The 22682-nt window shown below is 29.6% G+C and overlaps 1 protein-coding gene across 2 annotated transcripts; it reads left to right on the forward strand.

Moving 5' to 3' along the window:
- The first annotated feature begins 311 nt into the window (after positions 1–311).
- Positions 312–22272, forward strand: LOC129958991 (homeobox protein abdominal-B-like). 2 transcript variants are annotated; one of them, XM_056071759.1, is made up of 3 exons: positions 312–899; positions 1076–1818; positions 19444–22272. In XM_056071759.1, exons 1-3 carry the CDS (start codon positions 880–882, stop codon positions 19767–19769), a joined length of 1089 nt encoding a protein of 362 aa, XP_055927734.1. In that variant the 5' UTR covers positions 312–879; the 3' UTR covers positions 19770–22272. The 2 variants fall into 2 exon arrangements, with proteins under 2 accessions (XP_055927734.1, XP_055927735.1); XM_056071760.1 differs by having other exon boundaries at positions 312–664.
- The last annotated feature ends 410 nt before the right edge of the window (positions 22273–22682 follow it).

The raw sequence follows: 22682 nt of genomic DNA on the forward strand, positions 1-22682 counted from the left end.
CTTAGGCGGTTTAAAAATCTCGCTTTTCCAACACTACACGCACAAACACACACTCGGTAAAAGCAAATAATATTTACCTCCCCCTGCACACGAGCTACGCCAGCTGTGTCACATGACACGACTCGACCAATGAAAACCCTCGGAGACGCTTTCTCCTATCGTTTCTTCTGTTTGGTGAGGCGAGGAGTCTCGAGAACGAACGAAAGTCCAGCTCTACCCCCCTCCCTATCCCGGTTCTCCCCCTCCTCTCCATCGCCCCAGCTCTCGTAGAAAGGCCATGCATGTGATGCTTTCACACAAGAATCACTTTCAACGTAAAAACACGCGGAATCCTCTGGTTGTGACCACTCCTGCACAACTTGCCTTTCGCTTGAGCCATTATTCTGGATAACTCTCTGACAGCTCAACTTTGTTTCATTTCGCGTCACATGGTGTTAATGACTCGTTGTTTGAAGAAGAGTTGATTAGTAATCTGAAAGATTTGCTCCAGTCTCTTTAAGAGATAAATATTATTTGCATTTGGTCATACATAAAGTTGAAGAACTCTAATGGCGAAATCTAATCCGTGGATAAAGAAAGGGAAGCTATTAAATGGAGAGTTATTTACCAAGTATCGAAATTAATAGAGAAACTTCTACGGGAAGCGGAAGATGAAAATAAACTGGTGAGGGATTAAATTTTGCTTTTACAATTTTATCGGTTTTCTTCTTCTATTCTTTCTTTTGAGTTTTGTGTGGTGGTTATTATTTACCCCAATGAGCAAGAGAAGAATGAAAACTTTTCTGCATGTGTTTTGAATTGATTGATTGATTCGCTCCCCCAACTCAAAAAAGATTGAACGTTATTCATCAATGGACTCATTCAAAGGCGGGGGAAGGAATGATTGATTTTGAAAAAAAGTAACTTATATTATTTTAGTTAGCATGAATGTCAATTATGTGATCGTCTTTTTTAATTTTCCTCTGTGTTTTGCATATGATTTTCGAGGAAATGTGCTGATCACGTGATTTTTTTTTCTCTTTCCCTTTTTCCTTCTCCATCCCTTTTCCCAATCATCCCCGCCACGATGCAATAGGTTCACCGACGAAGAAGAATTCCAGACGGTGACAGAAATCCGTCCGTCGCTTCTTCTGAGCGGCGGGGACGCCATGAACGGCGGGACGAGCCTTTACGAGGAGTCCAATACGAGCCGTACCAGCGGAGAAACCACAACCACCAACAACGGCTCGGCGGCTCTCCAACCCTTGCATATCCCTGCCAAGCGACTCACTCCTAACAACAATCTGGCCGTCACCTACGCCACAACGGATTGCAACGGCGGGGACAGCTCTGCGGCCTCTGGAGTCATCCGACACGGTGGACAGCCGGGCTGGAATGCCGCCTACTCACCGGAGGCCCATTCGGCATTCGTGGATGCACACCACGTTCCTCAGTACAACCATCAGCCTTTGTGCCGAGACAGCGTCGGTTATTACTACAACACCACTATCGACCGCAAGCCACCGCAAACTTCTTCCATCAAATTCTGGCCCAATTCTTACGATGCGGGTCCCAGTACTGTTACACCGGTTCCGGCCGATACCTGTCAATCCTTCGCTCCACAGACTTGGTGCAATTATTCACCGTATTCAGGGACTAGGGTCCATCCCGGCCATATGGAACCTCACACACCTCAGCCTGTATCTTATTTCCCAACAGCAGAAGATAGGCCTAGAGTTCCCGGTGCCATGGATAGTTATCCACAGACTGATGCATATGGGCTGCGGAGTTTCCCCACCGAAGTACACTGCCCTACAACTTTCGTCCAGTCTGGTTCAGGTAAGAGAAAACAATTTTGTGTTTTTATCACTTTTCCTAACCTCCCTGCCGCTGTTGTCCGAAACGTGCCCCCGGGCAGTTAGCGGCAGTCGTAAAAATGCTAATAAAAAGAAGCCCCATGCTTGTCACCGGTGTGCAGGTGATTTCTGAATTCACCTTTGCCAACACTTAAGGGGCTCCCTAATTATCCATAACCTTTATACAAATATTACTATGATATCTTTGAGAGTTAAAGAAGTTTTCTTCAAAGTCTGTTTTCATCAAAGTTTGAAAGTGTGAATTATTGATTATTGAATTATACATCTGTCATTAAATATTTCTGTTTATAAGTTTGAATTAATCAAATTTCAGCTCTGATTTTGTTTTCAAAAAAAAATCACACGCTTGGTGTATTTTCCATTTAAATAGAACCATTGTAAGAATTTTCTATGATTTTAATTTATTGATTAAATAACAATTATTTTGTTTTATTGATAAAAAAAATCTGTTTTTAAAGTGGCTCGAATGAAGAAATGTTCATTTAAGAGTAAACTGATTGTAATGAATTTACTTCATAATTATGTAACAGTAAGGATATTCATTTGATAAAATGTCATACTATTATTCATAATTTTAAAATTTTGTTGATTGCTTCCTGCGGTAATATTCATCTGATGTTAAGCTTTACATTACCATTTATATTTAATCTCTTCAGCAATCTTCTATTGTAAACTGTAAAAAAATTTCAAAAGCTCATCATTGCTTTAAAAATATCTATCGATATTTACTTATTAAAATTATTTAAAAAGCATTTATGCATACAAAAACATCAAAAAATTCTGTAAAAAAAGCTTTTTGCTATGTATAGTGCAAAGCATATCCAATTCACAAAAGAAAGCAAATATCTTCCCTGAAGCTTCAGGTAACACATGTGAAGATGACAGCAAATCTCTGTAATATGAAAACGACAAGTTTAGCTACTAAAAATCGGAAGTGAAATGTTATAAATAGTTAGTGACTGAAATGTCTCATTGTAGTGATAGCCAACATAATTTAAGATAAGTGATGTGTCTGAAGTGTTGGACCTTTAAATAACGTTTAGCACGTGACAGTGATGATAATTTGAAGTTTAATGGCCAACTATTGCTTAATAAAACCAACCATAAATGCGTGAAATGCCGTAGTCATAAAAATGGGAATAATAATGAGTTTTTGTCGTAAAAGGCGTGAATGGTAGGACATAACTGAGACGCTACAATGAGTAAGCGGAAGGACTTGCACTGTTTGTGAATGTGTTATGGATGCTACTTGAATGAAAACATTCAATTTGACATGAAGCTACATATTAATAAAGAGTGGGGCCAGATACAGTTTGGTTGTTTTTTGGATGAAAAAAATTACTTCATATTGAATAAACTAATGGAACATAAATATTTTTTCATTTATTAACCTTTTTTCTTTAGTCACACCATTATAATAGAATTTTAAAATTTTTTAGTAAATTAACAATACAAATTTTGCAGACTGAATTCATGGGCCTTGTGGTACGTCGAATTATTGAGATAATTTGGACACAAGATATCACTTAATGATATTTACCCGTGTGCTGATTTCATATAATTATTTTACTCACTGAAGGCGGTGATTTCAAAGACAATTTAAAAAGATTTTGAGCATAAGAGGGAAGTGTGGCTGAAACTGTTTTTCATACAAAAATTATTATTGAAGATTTAATATTTTTTTTCGCATCTGTAGGATCCATGATGGAAAATTATGATTTTTTTTGGTGAATTTTCGTGAAAGTTATGAATTTAAATGAGCATTACAGATATGACTGCTGCAAAAATCTTCCATCCCATACTCGTTTTTTCAGAAATAATAAATGATTTTACTTTTTTTCTCTTTTATTTTTTTAGCATCTTTCTTTTGTTACTTGACTTCGGTAATTCGAAGTCTACCCTCCAATCTTCGCAAAACAGCTCCATTTCTCAGCGGTCTCAATAGAGTGAAAAAACACGTTTCTCTCAGGAGGTCTTTCACTACGTGATCACGCTGGCCCTTGTAAATCAACACGGTAGACCAAGGGGGTTGATTTTGCTTGAGGGAACGCCGCCGTTCACCCCTAAAGGCTGCTTCCTATCTATTGTAAGGCAGGCTTTCTTCTCCATTTAGCTTGCACCTTTCTTATGCCACTGCAAAGAATCAAACCTTCACAGCTGAGCGAGTATATCTCTGTCAGACTGTCGCCTGCATCTGTCTTCTTGCTTAACTAATGACCAGAAGAAAAAAAGTATGGAGGCAACATTGCTTTCAGCGGGGATTGATAGTGATCAAGGAATTGTACTATTCATTCAATCCTTTTACGATCCAATTGATTAAATAATTGAATAGAAAATCTTTGAATGTGCATACTCTGAAAGTTTTGTAGTAACAAGCTTCTGGAATTGAATTTGTCCCCATGCAGCGCGGCATTTTTGCGGTACAGAGATTTATATTTATAGTTTTCTTAAAAATAAAACAGCCTTTTTAATTTTTTTTTTCATTCCTTTTTCCATACTTGCGTACAGATGTTTTTAAGAAGGATCTTTTGCAAAGTTTTTCATTTAATTAAGAAACTAATGAATCTTAAGTACGTGCAATTTTTTTAAATTTTGCTTCTTATTGCAAAGAAAAACTGGTTTCGAAGGTAAAACTTCGCTATAAGCTGTATTTTACTTTCCTTTTTGAGAGTGAATTTAATTACTTTGGAGTTCATGCAAGTTTATTTTTCCAGTGAAAAAGAAAGGAAGTTTCATTTAAAAAAAAATTCTTTATTTATCATCTGCATTTTTATTATTTGCTTACTAATCATCATCAATAATTGCTTAATAATTATCAAAACTTAATAAGTGAAATAGACTACATTTGTTTAGAGTATATTGGAGGGATATTTGAAAACTTTTGTGTGAAACATTGCATTTATAGGTACACATGAAGCACGAATCATTTATATTTCTGAAATGACTCGATGCAGAATTATGATATATTATATAAGTAATATATCGTATAACTAATTTTAATCGTATTAGCGTTGAATAGTAATTTTAACCAAAGATTTTTGTCATCATCTCGTGTGAGTAATTCCGAAACCGTCTGGATATAAGAATATTTCACTACAGTGACATGAAATAACTTTTCCTTCAATATTAGCACTCTATTCATATTCACGGGCCGTCTTTCTTGAAATTCATCGCACAAAATATTATTTAACGCGGATTAAAATTAATCGAAACACTTAGAAGAATCCTCTGATCCTTTTCTATTCCTATTTAGGCAATTCTGTTGGGACACTTCGATTTATGAGATGAAATCTCATCACGTATTTCACCTTCGCCGTATATCTTCCTGGTGCTTCATTAAAATTCACAACTCGTACTAACTTTAGCAGACTACAAACAATAGAGAAGCGGAACGATATTCATTCTATGATTTAGGGAAGGAAAGAATATTCAGAATTTTTCAGACGTGTTCAGTATCTTCGTTTAGTTCGTTAGCATCATTCTGTTTTTAAATCATATTTATTCCTTCCATGCAGTTAGTGTTTTTCTAATAAACTGCATTCATCTCGTATTTTCATCCGTTTTATCATTAAGCAAAAAAATTATAAAACTAATGAATATATTGTTATTAAAGGTTAATTCCACTATAGAAAAAAAATGCTTTGGATTAGGTGAAATGAAAGCAGATCTGTAAAGTAGGAATATAAATTACAACAAATTACTTCGATGTTTTACAACGAGTCGTCTTCCATTCTTTTTGTTAACATACATGAATTGAATATTTATAAGTATTTTATATTAATTCTTGAGGTATTACGAAAAATTTTCATTGCTTTTCCTATTTTTTCATGAATACATTTACATATATTTTAGCTTTAATGTATGCATCTACGTGCACTAAACTACGTGCTACTAATTTTAAACAAATAAACCGTTTTGACATTTAAAGATACACATCAGAAGTTATAAAATTTCTTCATCATTTTTTTTAAATTTAACTGTATCATAGACTGATTTTCTAATAAATAAAAACCCAGACTTCCAAGTATTTGTGCTTATATTGTAATCTGTGCCTTGTCTTCGATTAATTTTAATACTAAACAACTTTACTTTTTCTCAAATTCTTCTGGTTAAATTTTTGTTGGGTTTAATTTGTGACAAATTTTGCGAAACAGGAAAAAAAGATTAGAAAACAAATATATTTCCTTTTTATGCATGCAATTCCTACAAGATTAAAGGAATTTTCAAGAAATAAAATATTTTTTGTCTTTGGAAGTCTCTCTTAAGTGTCCTTAATTGTAGTAAATGAAATAAATATCGGTAAGCTGATGTAGGAGAAATAGGAAAATACTGAAGAAAGGAAAATCATTGAAATGTTTTCCACTTTTAATAACGGTTCATTAAAAGTAAAAAAGGATTTTATCTAATTGATTTGATTCAAATGGAATTAGGTTAAAGGAGAATCATACTGTTTTATTAATTCAATATCAAGATTGTGTAATTAATTATATGGAGATGAAAAATTGTTTTTAAGTGATTTCTTTACATCATTAATACTTTGAAAGCATAGTTAAACTATACAATGATTAAATGATATGAAAAGAATTCAGTCAACTTACTGAAATATAGTGGTGCCTAATGCAATACTTTGTATCTTCTTTCTATAAACAATATAATAATTCTATATTTCAGAACTATGATTCATTAATATATTCGTGAAGAAACAATTTAAAGAAAACAAATAGATATTTCAACATTTTATCTATACAACATTCCACATCCAAAACTCTAACAATGCTCTGTCTACTTAATGTATTTTTTATTTTTTTTTTAGTCCATTCAGATCAATCGGATTTTTAAATACATACTATAACAAACTTGCAGAGAAACATAAATTGATCAATCGATTTTACAAATGTTTTTCCTTATTGGTTATTTTTTATGAATTAATACATTTTTTTTCTTCATTGCAAAAAAGCTTTTTTAAATTTTCCTTAGAAAATTACACTCCTGAAGTGCTATTTAGAAACAGGAAATGATGCAAAAAAAAAAAAAAAAAAAAAGCAGAGAAGTAAACGGCGAAAGTCAAAAGCAGTTTTTTCCCCCTTCATGTTTTGATTATTTATTTATGTGTATTTTTCCCCTAGAAAGTTTTATTTTTTCACTTCCTGTCTCCGCATCATTAGAATTTGAAGAACCAACTTTTCTGATTTCTTTCTAAACTTTAATTGGTCTTGACGATTTAATAATGTCAGCAGAACATGAATAAAATATAATCACGTAATGAAAGAGTTTGGTATCTATTATCAAGTGGATGTATATTATCGAAAATTTTAGAAATGAAATCCGTTCAAATGAAACTTGGCATTTTATAAAAAGTTTGCTTCTTCTTTTCGCTTAATTCTGTATCTCTTTTGGCAGTTTAAATGATACATAAAATGTACATATGAAAGAATTTAATAAACATGAAGCAAGGGCAAAATTTTTATATAATTAAAAGACTGGCAAAATATTTTATATATAATCAATACTAAAGGAATTCTACACGATGAAAAAAAAATTTGCATTGTAATCTAGTAACAAAGGTGACAAAAAAAGTTTATAAATCGAAATTCAAGACAAAATTATTTTTTCCGCTCAGGCACAGTTCACACTTTTTTTAACAGCGCTTTACTGTACAATGTATTTTTACTGAAATTGTAAATTTTTATCTTTTACCTATTTAATATCACCATTTAGGGATTTTTCACAGTATTTTAATTCACTTTAATGAACGGTTGAATTATCTCTAAAAAAGGTTTAAAAGTTTTATCTCTATTTAAAAAAAAAGTAAATAACTATTTCAGCATTACATCTTGCTGCAATTCCGTAATCTGATAGCGGTATGGTATTTTTGAGAATCCTTATACTTTTTTCCTTTCCAGTTCTGTTTTAACACATTGTCATCGGCATAGGAATGTTGATCTAAGAGCAGGAAAAGATCCAAACTTACAACAAGCATATCATAAATGAAGAAAGTTTAACCACACTGATCTTGTCTGTCTTATATTTTTTCCACAACCAGTTTCTAAGGTATTCTTACATAGATTTATGAATATTGAAGCGATTAAAAATGGTGATTTTGCCAATTTCCAATCATTAAAATATTATATGACTGAATTGTATCTATGCAAGGTGAACAGCTTTTTGAAACAACGCGTTGTCGCTATGCTCTGAACAAACGTTTTTTATAAAACCACAGACGTTTCTTATAAAACTACTAAACTTTTATAATATATTAATTATTTAATTACTTTTATAAATACAGTACAGTTAGTAAAATTTCATGTCTGAAAAATTAAATATACTAAAAACTCATGCTAGGACATATATTGACTATTTTATATTTAGGCATAAATAATTCAATTAAAAGACAAATTTATCCACTTTCAGTCATCGAAGCGGGATTTTATATAAAATAGTACTCAATGTTTGCTTTAAACATCAATCACTGAACAACTTTTAACCAATAGAAAATCCGAAAAGCATAGGTTCCACTGTTATACCAATCACCTCAATCTGGCAGGTGCAATTTGAAAAAATGCCTTTATACTCCCAAAGAGAAAAGAACTCTACCCTATCTTCAATAGCAGCTAAACAGCATTCAACTCCCAAGTAGCTTATCTAAGAGAAACCCCTCTTCAAAAGAATGGAAACCGGCCCGGAGCAAGACTCTCGGCGAATCTCATTTCGTCTCTGTTTTTACGAGAACCTGATGTCGTCTTCTCTGAAAAAGTGAAAGAAATTTCTCTCTTTAACTGCTCTTTCGCTCGACACACACCTCGATTGCCGCTGCAATTGTGAAGAAATTCACGCTCCAACTTATTGCCCAAACCTTAGGCAGGCGAAGGGGGTGCGACCAAGGGGGTCAGAGAATTCTTCCAGGTGCTTTGGCGTTTCTTTTGCTCCAGCGGAGTTCTGGCCGCAATTGGTGCCCCTCCAAGTTGTTATTTATTTACTACTATTTATTCCCCCTTAATTCTAATCTAAAGAAAGAGACAAATTTTCTCAATGGTGTTTCTGATTCATGTAAGGATAATAAATCTCTGTTGGGTTGAAATCAATAATTGAAATAAATTGCGCGGATAGATGTCAAATGTTTTGTTGAAAGTGGCGAAGCTTTTCATTTCGCTGAAATACTCTCATTCAAAAGCGCTTAAACTATGAGTTGCGTTCCCAAATGAGAATAATGCATAAAAATGGAGAAGGCATAAAAATTTTTTTAAGTTCTGAAGATTTTGGAAATTGTGTGCTTATACCAGTAAGTTTAACATCAATAAGCAAAAATAATTGTGCAAATCTGCTACGATTCGAATAATTAATTTAAAATTTCCCCCAAAAAATTATTATATTCTTTTTTTTTCTCCTTATAACACCAATAAATTGACCTTTTGCAATGTATGTTTTGTTTTGTATACTCTTTTTGTAATAAAAATATTTTGTTATAAAATAATCAAGACCAAATGGGGAAAGCACAAATCAGCATTTGATGTAAAACAAGGGTAAACCGTGATATGAAACTAGGTTTTGATTTAATCACAAAATTTATTAAGTCATTTAGTTTAAAAAAATCACTGTGAACTAATCCAAACAATTTTTGTTGTACATAAATTTCTTTTGTAGAATGTAGTCAGCATATCAGCAATGATGAAAGCTATTTTACGTATTTCAATGAAAACTCTTTAATTCATCGTTTTGTAGTGATAAAAAAAATATTTTTAAAAAACTGTTTGCAAGAATCGATGTTTGACTATCGATGAATGAAATGTTGAATGATAAAATTATTATTCACCTGATTAACTTAATTTTCTTAATGAAAAGAAAGATGTATTTAAATAATAAAAAAGGACTTATAATAAATTTATTCAGATGAAACTCCAGATGTATGCATACATCGTATATTTATTTTAATTTATTAAATTTAACGCAATGAAAGAGCAGTTAAAACTTGAAAGTTTATAGTATGTAGTCCTTCTTTAAGTGCTTATATATTCAGAGCAGTTGAATAGAGAACTTTTTTATGCTGTTACATCTGAAATTAAACCCCCTTTTTACTAAGTTTTTTTGAAGTTAAATCCTACTTAGTATAGCATAGACAGTAAAAAAATTTGATTTTCAAAAATTTCAGAAAGGAAGTCGAATCGTATATCTTATCGAAAATAGGAAGGAATTTTTAATAAATTATGCTCATCTCTTGATAAATAAAGAAGTTTGTAGTAAATAATTATCTGTAATGAATAGCTCAGTATTAAGAATACAAAGTTCCTGCAGTGATTTATGGGTACGTGTTAAAAAAAAATTTGTCACTTGTGTTTAATTTACATTATTATTCTCTTTTGAATCAGAATAATAATATAAATTTGATTATAATGATTCGATTGAATATTTAGCGTTCATTTCAAAATAAATTAAAATATCAATAATATGAAAAGAGAAAACGTTTGAATGTAGTTCGCAAACATTTCCAATGATAGAAGAATTATAGTTTCGCATCAGAATGGATAAATGTTGTGAAGGAGCTGAAATCATACAAAATGAAACTTGTAAAATGTACTTATCACAATTTATTTTTGAGATTCTTGCTTCATGCTTAGCAAATTTTACGAATACAACTGACATGAAATATATGTGACAATCAATTTTGTTTATTTTCACCCATTTAGCTTAATTGATAAAGAAGTATAAAATGAATGCATTTTCGAAATGTAAGATGTGATATGCATTTTATAAAACTAAGTAACGAAAATCATTTCTCTATTAATTATCATAAGCGCAGATTGTGTTGTAAGAATTCCTTTACAATTTTTCAACATATATTCTTATTTCCATTGAAAATACACAATTTTTTTGAAAAATGATCCTTTTTCAGAATAAATAAATAGGCCAGAGCTCTTTTGCATTAATCATGTTTTAGAAATTTCCAAGAAAAAGACAAGCTCAAAAATTGTGCCATTTCAAAACTGAGCAATTGGTTTCTTCCACTCCCCCCAGAAATTGAAAACTGATATTTAAAAATATTCGACACCTATTTCGTTATAGTTAAAATATGAACGGTTTTAGAATGGTTAAGAAATTTATTGTAAGAAACATTTGGATTATTCTTATCTTTTTATTGGTAAAAAGAAGAAAAACAGTAACGATTTAAAATCTCAGCCAAGGTGTTTTCGCTGCTGTGAGTAAAATAAACGAGAGTAGTTTAAATAGTATTTGATTAGTCTCTTTTTGCTTGATTTTATGGGAAACGATCATTGCTAAATAATGTTATGTTATGATTTGCTCTTGCGGGAAAATCATTCCTTATATCTATCCACCTTTCGAATCCACTTTCATGAATTGGTTTTCCAAGACCTATTTAGCTTTCTTATAAAGGCAGTAAGAAAAAAACTTCTTATTTGACAGAGCAAACATTTAAGTAGTTGTCCAAAATATTGAATCTCCCAATGCAGAGCTTTTACGACAGTTTCGTTTGTTTGCTTTGACTTTTATAACACATGGAATCTCGTCGCAAGTAACACCATTCAGGCATAAAAATGGCCTTTATCGAAAATATTTGTTTGCTTGAATGATAGCTTGTGACGTACGCTGTTCTAATATCTTATCTATCATGAATTTGCAGAACAGTTTTGAAATAAAAAGAAAACTGACTGTTCTCTTTACCTTTCACTGTAAAATTTGATTTATTTAGGGAAAACTTGTTTCGATAATTTAAAAAAAAAAGAATTCTTGGGTATTAAATGTTTAAAAATGGATTCCAATTAATCTATTTTAAAGTTTTCACGAAAAAAATAGGATGAACATAGTAATCTTTACATTACGCTTGAAAGAATTTTATAACTGTGTCTCAAGATGAAAATTGAAAGTTTTTTTTCAAATGCCTTTACAAAAATTTTCTTCTTTTTTGTCTTGGTTTATGAGGATCCTTTACATTTTTTTTAATGCTTTCATTCTATAATCATGACACCTTTTATTCTACAAATGTATAGCCCATTTTACTCTACGAAGCAAACTTTTTTATGTCTAACAAATAAATTAAATTTTGCTCGGTTTTTTTTTTAATTATTGAAGATAGACAGCAAATAAAAAGCTATTTAAACAATAGTACAAAATCGATTATAACAATTAGACGCTTTATAATATTCATTTTATTTCCTAAATATCTGAGAATAAAGATAAGTTTAACATTATTTCTGTTTTTATGGTTGGAATCTATAAAATGTTTTCTTAAATTGTTTCTTCTCATATAATGTTTTCAATAATTATTCACCGACTCATTCTAAAATCCTTGACATATTTAACAAATTTATTGAGAGACATTTATAACAAAGAAATACATTTTTTTTCCTGTTTGAACACATGAAAATTTGGAATAAAATTGGTATACTTTCAAGTGTATTATTTTCGTTAAGTGAAATAAATATTCAGACTCTTTCCACGTACGCTTCAAGGTTAAATTTGACCTTAGAAATAGATTCAACTGCAGTAGTTACACGAGTTCAGCTGTATGCATTTTTGATGAGTAAACTTTGTTTTTTATATGACATCAATGGAGAAAAAACCACATGAACTTTATTGAGCAAGCAGGCAACCAAAGCATGTGCATATAGTTTCTCATCCTTTATATAAAAATAATTTCAGAAGTTCCATTTTGTTTACGAATTAAAAGTTATTGCAGTTAATAGGATATTAGTCTATTTGAACAGAAAATTTGATTTTAAATTCATTCACTCATTTGTAGTAAAAACTATAAATGCTGTAAATGTTTCCGCATGGAATTTTTTTATACGATTACTTTAATTTTTCCTTTAAAACTATTATAGAATTTTTTTTTCATTAATATAAAACTAACGGTTATTTATTTTTCTCAGATAAGCCTATTTCAATGTAAATCATTGATACTAATTTCGTAAATGAAACTCAGTCAATGTAATATATTTTAATATCGGCGTTAAAAAGAAAGATTGGAAGAGATTCGATATTCTTGTCTGAAACATCACAGTTTGATATAACGTTCTAAGCTGTTTGTTTCTTCTGTCTTGTTTTCTTCTAATTTGATAGCATCAGAATTCTGCAATTTGAGGAAAGAAAATATACCAAATATATTATCATGTTATAAATTTGTTTTGTCCGTTTAAATTTTTAAAAAATTATATGGTCAGTTATTTGATTTTGGAATTATTTTTTTAATCTTTATTTTATTTTAAAAAATTACTTTCAATTATTCAACTATAACACGTATTCAATAAAAAAAAATTATATTGTCGTAGTGCGTGTTTGTATAATCTAATGAATATAACAATGAAAAGTACTACTGTAAAATATATTTAAAACTTTTTTTTTAATTTATCAAAGTTAGAAAAAGAATTATGCGAAAATAAAAATTGATCGCACTGAAAAAGTCTAATTTTTCAAATATAAAAGTGGTATAAAACATGGCTTTTGCCCTTTCTGAAATGAAATTGAAGTAATTTTTAGTTAAAAATGTAATTAAGTTTTTAAAACCCCTTTCTTAATGATTATCTACTACTCAAAAATTAACTACGTGTCCAAATTTGGTAGCTGTAGATAATGATCTGCCTAGTATAGCCTGTTACACAATTTTTGCTTCATGCATGACCCATGATACAATTTATAGATAGCATCCATCATATATAATCATTTTGAAAACTGGTTGTATGTTTTAATAAATTTCTACTGTTTTCAATACTTTTTTGTAATCTTTATCACAAGTTTCTTTTTCAGAAATATTAATTTTTTAGAATTAAACCTCGCTTTTTAGATACAAACCCAATAATAATGATTGTACAGCTTTACTGATTGACTTTAGCGAATAAATAAGTGATTTTTTTTATATAAAATCACTTATTTATAAAATAGCTTATTTATTAGCCCATTTTATGACTCTTTTTAATGTTCGTAATATTTAACCGCTATTAAAAGTTTAGCAAAAGACATGTTCAGACATTTCAACATGTCCAATAATCATTCTTCCACATTAAACCTTATAAATCTACTTAGTGTTATTCAAATATACTCTGCTTTAAGATTAAATATGAATCTATAGTTATTTTTATGATACTCTTATATAAAAAAAAAGGAAAGTTATTTCAAAGGAAATGAGAAGGATTTAATTGAAAACTTTTAACGACTATTTTTTATGCCTAACTGTATTTAAAATGATTTAATTAAATAAATATTTGAAAATATTTCTCAATCAGCATGGTTTTAATGAAACATAGATTTGAATTGTGCTTCCTACTGGAAATTGAATTTTTGGTTATAAACTTACTGTTTTGAAACTCTATTTATATTTCAATATTATGTGATCTGTTCAAGAGCCTTGATATGAATTTATACAAAATGCAATTTTTTAATGTAAAAATTATAGTTTTTGTTTTATACAAGAGCCATCTTATCCACCGCTTAAGAGTTGCATACTAAGTAAGCTTATGAATAACAATTAGGGAGATAATCACTCCAGTCTTATGAAAAATATGCTTAGCTTAACTATCATGTTTGGCTTATTTTCTTATGACATCAGGGTCAGTCACATTGAGCTGTGAACATGTTACTTATTCTTAAAGATTTTGAGACTGATAAAATTCTCTTGCAACGCCATTTCTGGTATAATGTATTAATAAGATAATTTAAAGATAAGTTTGGAATATTTTACTAAATTACTGACTGAAAATTCAGGACAATACTTGCAAATCTCTCAAAGCTTTCCAAACTTTTAAATTTTTAAATTTTTTTTCTACTTAAGAAAGCATGTAACAACTTATATGTTAGATAATTACTAAATCCTTAGATAATTTGATTTTTTTGCAGATAATTCTTCTGTCATTTTTGTCAAAACCACTATACATATCACTGTATGAAGAATTATTTTTAATGTTTTAAATAAGAACGAATATCATTAAAAATTTTAGTTTTAATTTTAACATATATATTTATGCTATATATTATATTTTCTAGACTATATATCAGTTCTATGTTTTGCATATATTTTCGAGTTTTTTTTCCCCTTAGAGGTATATTAAGGCATGAATAATGAATCTGATAAGAAGCGAATCTTACTACTCTTTTAAATGTATTTATGTTGCTACAATGTACAAAATTATCAGGAGAATTCTATACAAAGTAAAATTTATACTCCATTTACCATTACATATTTTACATTTGACTATTCATATGCATAGTCAAATGTTTAAAAAAAACATATATAAACAAATTTTGTATAAAAGACTTTTTTAATTAATGAAATATTTCATTTGGACAAAAAAGCACAGCGATTTCCAACAATATTCCATTAACTTGTATTTTAAACATCAATAATTCATTAACTTTCTTAATCAATATTTATAATTATCGTAATATTCATATTGCAATTCATTAATTATTAGGGAACAAACGGCAATTTCATTTACTGGAAGAGTCCCACTATTGTGGCACCTGTGGGTCTAATGATAAAATCGATTTTAACAATATGCCAATAATATATTTGTGAATTTTTCTTAATTTAAAAGTGTAAATATCGGGGTAAAGTTGGTTTAGTTTGTCGACGGTAATGTTGGTTCATTACAGAATCTTTTTTTGAGACCAAAATTTAGCTACAAGTTGCCCTTATAGGAAAAATATGTCAACGGACTTTAACTTTCTCTTAAAGAATTTAATATATATATATAAATTAACTAATTAGTCAGAAATTACGCAATGAAAAACAGGCCAAACAACAATTAGAATGAAGATGTACGCAAGAGCACTAGCGTAAAAGTTATTCAATTGCCGATTAAAACCCATTTTACTCGTTTTTATTATTCTTGTTAGAAATTTGATTTGACTAAAATGTAACGAATATTGTCAGGTTGAAAAAACATACATCAAATGAAAAATTAAGCTTTATTTTTTTCATCCTAGAAGATACCTTAACGTTATATATGTACTGAGGAGTTACATGCACAAGATTATCTACAGAAATGTATAATTTTGCATGTTCGAATTTCTTATAATTCTGTAATACTTTATGGAAAAATCAGTTGCATCCTTATTGCTGCTTTAATAAATACATTTACTTTTTTTTTTATCTGACCACTTAAAGGGTATTTCAAATAAGCCATTTAAGACTTCCGAAGTATCCTTAGATCAATATATGGCATCGAGGTTCATCGGAAAATCCTTATTGCTTGTTTCTGTCTATTAATATCTTCGATAATTAACTAAACTACGTTAAAATCACCGATATCCTTTGCAAATGAGCCACTTCCTGATTTCAATTTGGAGGTGATTCAGAAAGTGCCTTCGGTCTTAAATCATAAGCAGTTTCTTTTGGATTATAGGAAGTGGCAAAAATGAGTTTCTGACTGCCCATTACGAGAAAGAATTGCATCGTTTGGGGAAGCTTTCCATATTTAGTACCGGAAGACAGAGGTTGCGGAGCTCCCTTTTTACTCAATGCTTTTTCCCTTAGAGTAAAACTGAGTTTTGAAATAACCTTTTCCCCTTTTTTGCTCTTTTTAAATATTAGGGCAAAGAAATACTGGATCTTCTTTTTCCCCACTGGGATAATAAAAGCTAACTCCTGTAATAAATTAAATTATTGCGTATCATATGCATTAATTTGGCAACTAACCTGCCTTATTAATAAATAAGAAAAGTAAGAGATAATCTATGAATCGTAAACTAATGGTTATTCATAATCTTTTATGTAATATTTTCTATTCCTTATATCAAAGAGAGAGAGGGGAAAAAAAAAACTTTTCAAAATTTGAATTTGAATTATAATAGTTTACTATTCCCGAGGCTTTGACAGTAAATTATATATTTACAAAGCCTAAAACCTTGTACACTATTTGAATTATAATAGTTTACTATGCAAGGCTCTTAAACAGTAGCAAGGAAGCTGATTGTAAACTTTTTCAAATATTCAGAACTTTTACAATTAAAGTGTCAGAAAAAAAAGGGGGAGGAGAATCAGACACTTACATTGATTGGAGTCGCTTTAGGTTTGTTAATGTAATTAGAAGGGTAACTATATAAATATTTGAATCCATGTTACTATGAAAAATGGGTGCTTATATCTAGGTTATCAAATTATAATTATTGTGCAATAAAATATGGAAGGTACAGATATGGTGGTATTTGTGCTTCTTGTGCACGTTTAAATGTATTAATCATACTGGGATGTTTTGCAATAGTAAAAAAAGAAAAAATCGAATTTCGGTTTCTAAAATAAGGAGCATTTCAAAAATTCCAGAAATATATACTGTGCATAGGTAATAAATGCCGTAAATTCATGAATTGACTAGTAAAAATGTAAACCAAAAAAGTTAATATAGTTAAAAATTTACAATTTTTAGCATTTTTCTCGAAACATATTTCTTTTTTCAAATTTTGGTACGCATATGCAAATTCTTTTCATTGAATGCAAATGTAATTTTATATAAAACTAGCTGCCTTTGGCAACCAGCTTGTTGACCTTGATTATTAACTTTTTAACTTGTTACATGATTATCATAGAATGCATAGTTATATTTCTTTAAATTCACTTTGTTATTTGACAGGTTTGAAAAATCTTGAATTATCGCAAATTAAAAAGTGTATATACTATGAAATAAAAGGGGAAGTGAAAATCTTACTGTGGAGTTTATTATTAATAAAAGCATGCAAATATTGACTGCTTTAATGGACGAGTTTCAATTCCATCATAACGTTTAAAAACATTATTTCAAATCAATTGTTATCAAATTGAATTTAAAAATATTACTAAAATTAAGGCAAAAACTGTACGGAATGAAATTGCTATCAGTAAAGAGATAATTATTTAGATGAGACATCAAGACAATTGTTTGTAAGATTTGTGTTTTGTAAGGTATGAAATTGCTTTAAGTATTAAATCATAGCGATTGCTCATCGGGCGACAGTCAAGCCTAATTTTGTGCTCTATTAAACTTTCTATTTCTGTTTGAAGCCTATTTCTAGGGATTTATTTCGTATCTTTCCTCTGACAGAATGGACTTTTTGGTGGCACGGTGAGCACTCTCAAGAACTTTTGCATCTCCATCAATTAAAGGAAACATTGAATTAGATGCAGCTGTAAAAATGTTCAATGAAGAGTCTGAAATTAGCACAATGGTTTGCTTACATTTGACCATTGCCATTTGACCAATAAATAATAAGAGTGCACCTACGTTAGCGTTATATGTATATAATATTAAATTTTTTAAAACAAAATTATAATGTTTTCTAATTACGTTTCTCATTTATACGTCGTTTCATCACAATCCCGAATTATTCTTAATCATTGTAATAACGAAGCTCTTCGTTTATATGATGCAAAGGACGAAAATTTTAGTTTTTCCTTTTTCTAAAATCCGCAAATTCTGTGCTTCAGTAATTTTTCCTCCATTCCCGATAAGGATTTCCTTAACATGATTTAGGAATTATTTGTAAGTGACGGCATGGTCCTAATTTAAGAGATGATAATGAAGAACGGGAAGAAATTATCCCTCCTTGTTTTAAAAAAGTTAAGACTCCATTGGAAAATCCTTCGAATTTATTTTGTTTGTCAAATCATCAGTGAAGGGAACATCTAATGAGTTTTATTTGAGTTATTATGCTACATTTAATACCCACAGGTAACCAGCACGTCAAACGACAATTTTTTGTTATTATTTAAGCACTTACCTGCATGCATATACAACGTATAAAATAAGAAATGTGTGGTTGATATTCCAAGTTACAGTGATTATAAACTTTCCAACTTTTATCATATATGTTTAGTTTTAAATGTAATTATCGATATCAGTATTATGCAATATATACTAATATATTCTTAAAATCCTTAAAATACAATTCTTTTAATTTTCAATAATGGAATTAAATCTATTATAATTAAAAACATTATACGAATTTTGCATATATCTTTTTAACTATGTCATTTTTCCTTCAGTCCCCAAAAAATGTATATAAACTGTGTTTTACTGCCTTTATAATCAATAGACATTTATTAAACTTAGTTTTATTTATTTCTCATTATATCACATATTATATAGTTTTCATGGTATTCAATATTTCTTTAAAAAATTTCTTTCAAATGAATTAAAGTGAAAATGTTTGCTGTAATTATTGAATCATTTCTGATATATTAGACTAAATTTTAGGTGATTTCTTGCAGTATTGTTTTTTCTGAGCTTACCCATTTGTTATTATTTAAACGTAGGTATCACATCTGATTTCTGATTTGCTATTAAAAACAAATATTTCATTACACAGCAATTTTTATGCTATTTTTAAAATGAAAGCATTCCATTCTTTCTTGAAGAACTATATTTTAATCTCGATATCATTTTTTTTTTCGGGATGAAACCTCTTTATTTGCAACTGATAATTTGACAATTTCTTTGTCGTAGATATCTCTGTTTCTTAAGAAAGATAAGTCTTTCAGGATAAAAATGAGATTAATTCTTTCTGCCTCCCTTTCTTCAAACTCAATTTATTTCCTCTCTTCTTATATATGCATCCTGATTTTAATATAATTCATTCTGATTATTATGACTTATCATTCTTTTTTCAGGAGGAGAAACTATGACTACAACTAATCCTTTGGAATGGACAGGCACAGTGACCGTGCGGAAGAAACGAAAACCTTATTCCAAGTTTCAGACCCTTGAATTAGAGAAAGAGTTCCTTTTCAATGCTTATGTCTCTAAACAGAAGAGGTGGGAGCTCGCTCGAAATCTGAACCTCACTGAGCGCCAAGTGAAAATATGGTTTCAAAACAGAAGGATGAAAAGCAAAAAGACGAGCCAGAGGAATGCAGAAAATAACCAAAATAATACAAACACCAACAGCAACAATAATAGTCAGCAGCATAGTGCTGCCGCCAAATTGAGTGCATAATTTCAAGATGCTGTGGTTGGTTGTATCTGATGAATCTTAGTACTGAATGCATTGTAACTATAAGAATAATTTACAGCAAACTGATGATGAAACTCAATCTAGAGATTAGGAAATTTGTAGTTCTCATTTCTCGAAAGGCATTTTTTTTATGCGTGTTTAACACCAGATAGAATCATTTAAAACATCTGGCTATATTTTAAAGATAATTTCGGAGGAAAATTTATTAGGGGATCATATAAAAATTATAATTTTGAAATTCAAATGTTAGATTTTGGTTAGATTTCATTAATTGATAAGGGCTTTTGCGTTAAGTAATAATTGAAGAAATTTGGCATTTTTAGGTGATAATATTGAATAACTAAAATCAGTGTCGCAACTAGGCAGATATAGCAGGTGTAAAAGGACAGTGTCCAGAATAAAGGTAGGTGATCTTAAACTTTCATTTCTGAGTTTCGAGGTACCATAAGGAGATCACATGCCTATAAAAGGTAAGTTGCGGCACTGGCTATAAATGGCTTTAATTTTCTCTTTATTAAATTGATACAAATGTTAACAACAATAAAAATAATGCTTTCTTTAAAGAAAAGAGGTTTTAATTTTTTAATTTCGTAACATATATTTTTCTAATGCCCTGAATATTCCCATGCCTTCAAATATGCCTATTCATGCCATTTCAAACCGTTGAAACATTTTAAAATTTAAAAATATGTTATATGAAGAGAAATAAAAATAATCTTCTCTTTCTCATTTTTTAAAATTTTTGTTTCGAAATGACAATTACAATCTAAGTTTTTTATGAATTGAATTTTTCTATTAACCTTTTCAGAACTCGTTAAGTTTTTTCGCTGAAAAAAATTAGTGGGGAAAAAAAAAAAAGGAAAAATTGTTCCAAGAAAATGATGAGGTTACAGAATTTTTTTCTGTTTAAAAGTCAAATAAATTTGATAAATTTTCAAAAAATTTATAATTTGAATCAACTTTCATTTCAAAGACATTCAATTAATTCGTGCAATTTTGCAGGCAATAATGCAAAACCATTGTTAGATAAAAACAAATTCTTAATTACATTAAATATGAATATCGGGGCTGATTTCTTTAAGTATAAAGTTTACAGGCAAATTCCTAAAGAAATCAAAGATACAACGTGGGTAATTTATTTTTTAAAATGTTTCGAAGTTAAATCAGATAAAATTCCATAGTAAAATATTCAGAATTTCACGGCGAATAACCGCAAATACACCTGAGAACTCTTGTTATAACAACTGCCTCAAAAAACTGAGAACTGCAAACGTCCTTCATTCTTACTGAGTTTAAACAGAACCTGCCAAATCAGAATCAGCGGCGTTACCAGAAGTTTTTTCAATGTGGAACCTATGGGCAAAGGATACAACTATTGAAGACCTACTTAAATTATAAATAGGAGTAGGTCTTAAAAAAAACTCTGAATGTAAAAACGTTTAACGTGAAATACTTTTGCCATAAAAGGACACTCAACTTGAAAGTTCTTATATGACTCATGATTTGAAGTTCATTTGGTCAAATGATTATCATTCGCAGAATTGTACTTGATGTATAAAGTGGGACATATTCGTTGTACAAAAACAAACAATGGTCGAAGTGCAGGATACTTTCGACTTTTCATCTTTATTAGAAAGCATTTATTTATTGACTTGGGAGCTTTGATTCGTTTTTGCTTTTTCGATTTTATGTCAACAGAGTGTTTCTAAACTATTAGCTGTATAGAAGGTATTTATCGTTGTTTTGATAGTGGAAGAATTGAAAAGAACATTCGAAGCACAAATTTTTAAGGTGAAAAAGAGCCTTGGTTTTGTTGAACAGGCTTATTTCTGCTCATAGTATAGGTATCTTTAAAAAGTTTCACCAGCCATTTTACTGTAGAAGTGTCATGTACTAAAAAATGCATTGTGTACTGAGGAACATTTGAATGTGAAAAAATATTTGCATAAGATATTTTTATAGTGCCATCTATAGATGTAAAGTTCACGATTTAGATACTGTGTAAATTCTAAGATACACATTAAATTAATTTATTTTGCATCTAAGAGTTATATATTGTCACATAATTAATAAGCATTTAGACAATTCATATAATGCTGCTGATATAAAAGATTGGATCAAAATATTACTTTTGTCAAATTAATGTGCATTTTTTAGACAAGTAAATGGTATACAAGATCTTGTAAAATTCTATGAATTTTTTATAAAAACTCAAGAATTTTTCCTGCATAGAAAAAAAAAATGCATCTAGACTTTAATTTTATTATTTTTCTCCTTTTATTGTTGTTCATTCAATTTTTATATTGGAAAAGTGGAGTAAAAATTAGATATTTCTTGCTGTCATTTTTGTTGATTACCTTTAAAAAGCAAAATATCCTTTTTTAAGTATAAAAATACTGTAAATCTAAAAGGAATTTTAACATATGAAAAAATTACAGTTTTTATATTTGGAATTAAATTTTTAAATAAATATAAAATGAAATAATTTAACTTACTTTTTATATTTTTGGACAATATGATTTAATTATTTGGCTTATTTTCATATAAATGTTTTCTCTGTTCTAACTCCAATAACGTTTTTCGAATACGTTAAATTTTCGTGGCATAATTATCGTCCGACTATTCAGGATTTTTTTTAAAAAATTCTATACAGCGATTTAATTATTATATTTGTTTTGTTTTTTATTAAAAATGTAAAAAAAGAAGTGAATTTTTTCTCGTCATTTATATAATGGAAAATTCGTAATCTTACATTTTGCATAGTTTGCTTTCAAACTTTGATTTTTTCCCAAAAAAATAGTCGCTTCCAGTTTTTAATTTTTCATTCGCTTTTCCAAAATTATTTTAGTCAGGAATCTATTTTAATCGTGAATGATTTAAACAATTCAGATATTA

The sequence above is a fragment of the Argiope bruennichi genome, chromosome X1 (genome assembly GCF_947563725.1).
Source record: "Argiope bruennichi chromosome X1, qqArgBrue1.1, whole genome shotgun sequence".
Classification (NCBI taxonomy): domain Eukaryota; kingdom Metazoa; phylum Arthropoda; class Arachnida; order Araneae; family Araneidae; genus Argiope; species Argiope bruennichi.

Bases quoted from the DNA above. Each gene is read 5' to 3' on its own strand.
- LOC129958991 (XM_056071759.1), top strand. From the start codon at position 880: ATGATTGATTTTGAAAAAAA. The intron at 900-1,075 runs GTAACTTATATT...ACGATGCAATAG, and splicing joins ATGATTGATTTTGAAAAAAA to GTTCACCGACGAAGAAGAAT. The intron at 1,819-19,443 runs GTAAGAGAAAAC...TTCTTTTTTCAG, and splicing joins TTTCGTCCAGTCTGGTTCAG to GAGGAGAAACTATGACTACA.